The 4918-nt window shown below is 59.1% G+C and overlaps 1 protein-coding gene across 1 annotated transcript; it reads right to left on the bottom strand.

Annotated features, from left to right (window-relative positions):
- Positions 1–2538, bottom strand: ZFP36 (ZFP36 ring finger protein). The gene is made up of 2 exons (XM_065898923.1): positions 2451–2538; positions 1–1638 (listed from the first exon to the last, which is right to left on the bottom strand). Exons 1-2 carry the CDS (start codon positions 2472–2474, stop codon positions 685–687), a joined length of 978 nt encoding a protein of 325 aa, XP_065754995.1. The 5' UTR covers positions 2475–2538; the 3' UTR covers positions 1–684.
- Positions 2539–4918: the final 2380 nt, after the last annotated feature.

Raw genomic sequence — 4918 nt, forward strand, 5'->3', positions numbered from 1 at the left:
TTTACACACAGATTTCTTTATTTAAAAATTCCAAAAAAAATAAAATTTTAACGATATATATTACTTCATATATTATAGTATACTTATAACAATAATTAGTCCATCGTTTCCAATATTACAAAAAAGAGGAAGAAAAATACAAGGGAAGCAGACGACCCAATATATATAAATACTATAAAATCTATTAGAATAAATAAAGTCGTCATAAATAAAAGGCCCAAAGGCGTGGGTGGGTGGGAGAGCAGGGGGTTGGCAACGGCTTTGGCTGCTTGTTTTTGGAGGGAAATTTGAGCACCAGGATTCCCCTTCAGGGGAGGATCCAGTCACCATCAGACACCGGAACCTCAGGATCTAGAAAAAATTGGAAGGGGTCAGCGGGGGCTTATTATTCACAGCATTGGGCGGGGGAGAGGTGAAAGAGGCCTCACTGCCTCCAATTTGCTACATTTTTTTAAGACCCCAGAAAACACTCCTTCCCCCAACAGCATGAACAGCTTGCACACCGAGAACCTGCCCCAGCGTAGGGTCAGGGGAGTGAGTTAATGCACTTTGGAAGGTGGGGTGGAGCTACTTGATTAAGAGTCCCTCAGTTCCCCCGCAGCCTTGGGACCCCTTGTGGAACCCACAGCATAAGAGAACTGGCCCCCCTTAAGATCCAGCTAATCTGCACTAGGCAGTCACTTGTCACTCCGAAACGGAGATACGATTGAAGATGGGGAGTCTCCTGGGGGCTGCAGATGGTTGGGGTGGCCCAAAAACCCCGGCCTCGAAGACAGGCGAGTCAGATCCCCCCAGGCTGCTGCCGCTGCTAGCATATTCGTCAGGATCAGATCCCAGGGAGTGCGCAGAGGGGCTCCGAGCCAAGCCACCCAAGGGCCCCCAGACGCTGCTGGGGGTGGCCCTTCGGCAGGAAGGACAACAGGCTGGGGTGGGGTCCCTTCGGGCCACCGGGGTCCCTGGGGCAGCAGAGAAGGCAGAGGGTGAAAGTGGAAGGTCCCCAGGTGGTGGTGGTGGGGAGCTGGAGAGTGAGAAGGAACACGAGGACAGGGAAAGGCCTGTTAGGCCTGCTGGTGGTGGCGAGGTTCGGCGGCCTGAGGGCAGGCCTGAGAAGCTGATGCTCTGGCGCAGCACGTGGGGGTGGCCGGAGGCACCCAGGTCCTCGCTGGGGTTGTGGATGAAGTGGCAGCGTGAGCCGTAGGGGCAGCGGCCCTGGAGGTAGAACTTGTGGCACAGTTCCGTCTTGTACTTGGGGTGGCGACTGGCCTGGCGCAGCTCACCCAGGCCGTGGGCAAACTGGCACTTGGCCCCATAGCGGCAGCGCCCGCTTTCTGAGAAGGTCCGACATAGCTCAGTCTTGTAGCGGGAGGAGGTGGTGGGGGTCACAGTAGGCGAGGTGGGTGAGGGCGACAGTTCAGGGCCTGGACGGGGAGCCAGGGGCGCGAAGCCTGGGGGTGGGGGCACCCAGCCGCAGCTGCGACCCTCCACCAGGCTGGTGGAGCGGCCAGGCAGGCGGGCAGCCACCCCAGACGAGCTGGAGTCGGGTGAGCCGAGGCTCCAGAGTCCCGAGGAGGCCCAGGCCGAGCTGGACTCAGTCTCTCCGTGGTCGGAAGGCAGGTCAGGGCTCAGCAACTGGAGGGTCTGTGGGAACAGGGATCGGTCAAGACACCGAAAATGCAGGGTGACGCCCCGCCCCAGCTGCAGGGCACCTAAGAGCTTGCCAGTCCGGTTTGTGGGCTCCCAGACTGAGCCCCACCCGTCCGCAGAAAACAAACATGGGTTCCGGATCGCAAGGATCCCGATTTGGAGGTTCTGGGTTTATTCGCGATTGAAACTTATCCCGAGGGACCCAGGAATCCCGGCTCCCCCGGCTGGATCAGAGGGGCTCTAAAGTCAGGACACACCGCTGTCCTCCAATTTTCAGCTTCTGGGCCTCTAGGGGTCTGAGGTTCTCCAGTTTCACAAGTGGAGGAGCGGGCAAAGTTAACCCAGGAGTCCGGATCTCTTCGGTTTTAGAGTTGCCAGAGTCTTCTGGGTCAGGGAGTGAGGAGACAGAAGTCGGCTCCCCCTCACCCTGAGACTCCAGCCCAAGAAACGCCTCCGCGCAAAACCGCACCCTCAGCAACTACCAGGGGTAAGCCAGGTGTGGGGTCATTTCCGCCTGCAGACAGCCCCCGTCCGAGAAAAGTTCTCCAGCTTTCCATCTCCGAGGGCCACCCCACCCGTGTTTGGACCGAGACCAGAAAGTCACGGGCTCCATTTTCACCTCCAGAGCATCACACTGGTCTGAGACGGGAGGCAGGGACCCCGGGCCGAAGTGTGAAGCACTAAGGAGTTCCAGTTTGAGAAAGGAGCCAGGGGTCCCGGGCGGGAGTTTGTGGCGCTAGAGAGCCCTGGTTTGAGAAGGGAGTCAGGCATTGCGGACCTCGGGGTGCCGATCAGCGGGGGCTCACCTCGTAGATGGCGGTGAGATCCATGGCGGCGCAGATGGCCGAAGGCTGAGGTACAGGCCGAAAGTGGGAGCGCTGAAGTCAGGCTGCGGTGTGGTGGAAGAGCCGCCACTTTTATCCAGCCAGAGGGGGGCGGGGCCTTGAGGAGTTGGGCCGGGCGGGCGGGGCCAGGAGGGGCGCTTCCCGGACGCGCGCCCCCGGCGCAGCCCGCCCAGCCCTGGACCGGACCCCATCCGCCCGGCTCCCCGCCGGGACTCGCCTGAGGGGGGCCTGCGGGCGGTCGCAACACCGCGGGGAGTGCGTGGGGTGGGGGGTGTCGGCCCAGTTTTCAAAGGCTGGAGACTGAGGCGCGGACAAGGGAACTGGCACGGAGGTGGGGGCAGGGCTCCTGGGGGAATTGACAAGGGCAGAGGCTGAGAGGGCGTGCGATCGAGAGACTGACCGACAGGGGCGGGGAGAGACGCACAGAGAGCAAGAGACAGAAATGGAGAGACCAAAGAGAAAAACACAGGGACACACACACGGGGGGGGAGTTGCGCACACAGGGAGACGTGCACAGAGAGAGACAGGGTAAGGAGAGGAGGCGAGGTGGGGAGGCACAGATTGAAAAGACAAGATATAGACAGTACCAGAGAGACAAATTCAGAGCGGGAAGCGGGAGGGAGGGAGAGTCACATAAAGAAACAGAAAAAGGGAGAAAACTGGGAGAAACAAGCATCCACAGACAGAACTCCGCAGGAGCAAAACGGAGAGAGGAGACCCACGGGCCTGGTGGAGAATTCTCTTCTGAGACCTGCCGGCCTGGCACGGTCTCGCTCTCAAACAGCCCAGATCCGGAGACCTGGACCGCCCTCCCCGCCCCCACTCACGGGGGTTGGGGGTGGGTGTGGTTCTGGACACCTGGTGAGGCTGGAAAGGGGCCTCCTTTCCCAATTTCCCAATTCCTCTGTGTCTTCTCACCCTCACGCAGATAATGGCACTTCTGATCGCTTCCTCTGGGCTAGGCACTGTTGCATGAAAGTGCTTTATTTACACACATTAACTCAAAGAGGTATTGTTATGCCTATTTTACACACCAGGAAACCCTGGCAGAGAGAGGCCAAGTTATCCTCCTTTAGTAAATGGCAGCAGCCTAATACCAGGGCCTTAAATTATGTTAAGAGTTTGTGCTCAGAGAAAACTCAAGATTGGAAAGGGGGAGATCTTTTATTATGGTGGTGGGTTTCCTTGATGGAAAGCTGTCTCGAATGGCAGAAATGGGTCATCCCCAACTGATGATCGGATGGGTCTCTAATAAAGGGCTGTACCTTGAGAAAACTCTGTGCAGAAATCACTCCCCTTATTGGCAAGTCTTTTATTGTCAAGGGGTTGCACTGAGTGACGCTCTCTTAAGATATGGAGAAGAAACTAATTTTTAAACTAGGTCTCGATGAGCTAGCTGGCTGCCCTGAGTGAAAACACAGGGGTAGAAATAAACCGTTGACACGGAGTGCAGTTATAGTGGTGGAAAGTTCATTCTTGCAGGTTGCGACTGCAGGCTGCGGGCTTGTATTGAGGTGGGGAGATTCTGCTAGACACGCCGACTTGCTCGTCCGACAGAGCACGGGGGAATCCCTGGTGCGGCGCTTTCTGGGGCCGAGGGGCCTTCCCGGCCGGTCTCGTGAGCTGGGCGGCTGCGGGCGGCTCTGGCACGGTTGCAGCCTCCCTCTAGCCTGTGACTCACTCGCACGGGGCGAGGGAGGGGGGCTTCCTGGAAGCCGTGACGAGGAGGCTAGGCCTGGATGCCAGAGTTCCTCTCTGTAACCAGGGCTTCTGTCGCCTGTAAACAGACGCTCGAGGGCTACGGGAAAAGGGGGAAAGGGGAGGTGCCTGGCACCCGCCACCCGGTTGGGCTCCAAATCCCTGTGCGGCTAGTGGGACTAAGGCGGCGGTAAAACGAGAGGTGGGAGGCACCCTGGGGTCCCCGGTGTCCGGCTCGGCTCTGGCCGCGATCCTGGAGGAGGGATACCAGTTTCGATTCCCTGGAGACAAGGAGCATTTCCCATCCCTGAGTCAAGCTGACCCCCTCCCCTCTCCCAACTGCTGAGTCATCGGCCCGAGAGCCAGGACGCTTCGGACTGGGCGACTCTCGAAGAGGCTAGAGGGGGCTTTGCGCGATGAAGAACAGACTACCCCTGGAAACACTGACGGGGGCGGGGGTCCTAAGAGCCCGGGCCTCCGCCCCTCCTTGCTCAGATCCAGGAGTCCGGGTTTCCAAGCCACCTCCTCGCTCAGACCCAGGAGACCCGGCCCCCAGCCCCTTCCTTCACCAGACCCAGGAGTCCAGGCCCCCAGCTACCCTCGAGCTCAAACACAGGAGTCCGAGCCCCGAGGCCCCTCTCCCAACGGTTTAGGAGTCTGGCTCCCATCCCCCCCTCACCCCCCTCACCGCCCCCCCCCACCTCCCGTCCAGGCCTCAGGCGTCCCAGCCC

The sequence above is a fragment of the Phocoena phocoena genome, chromosome 20 (genome assembly GCF_963924675.1).
Source record: "Phocoena phocoena chromosome 20, mPhoPho1.1, whole genome shotgun sequence".
NCBI lineage: Eukaryota > Metazoa > Chordata > Mammalia > Artiodactyla > Phocoenidae > Phocoena > Phocoena phocoena.

What these genes read in the sequence shown, in the direction of transcription:
- ZFP36 (XM_065898923.1), bottom strand. Translation starts at nt 2,474, where the DNA reads ATGGATCTCACCGCCATCTACGAG. An exon ending in ATCTCACCGCCATCTACGAG is followed by an intron (nt 1,639 to 2,450) that starts GTGAGCCCCCGC and finishes CTGTTCCCACAG; the next exon opens with ACCCTCCAGTTGCTGAGCCC.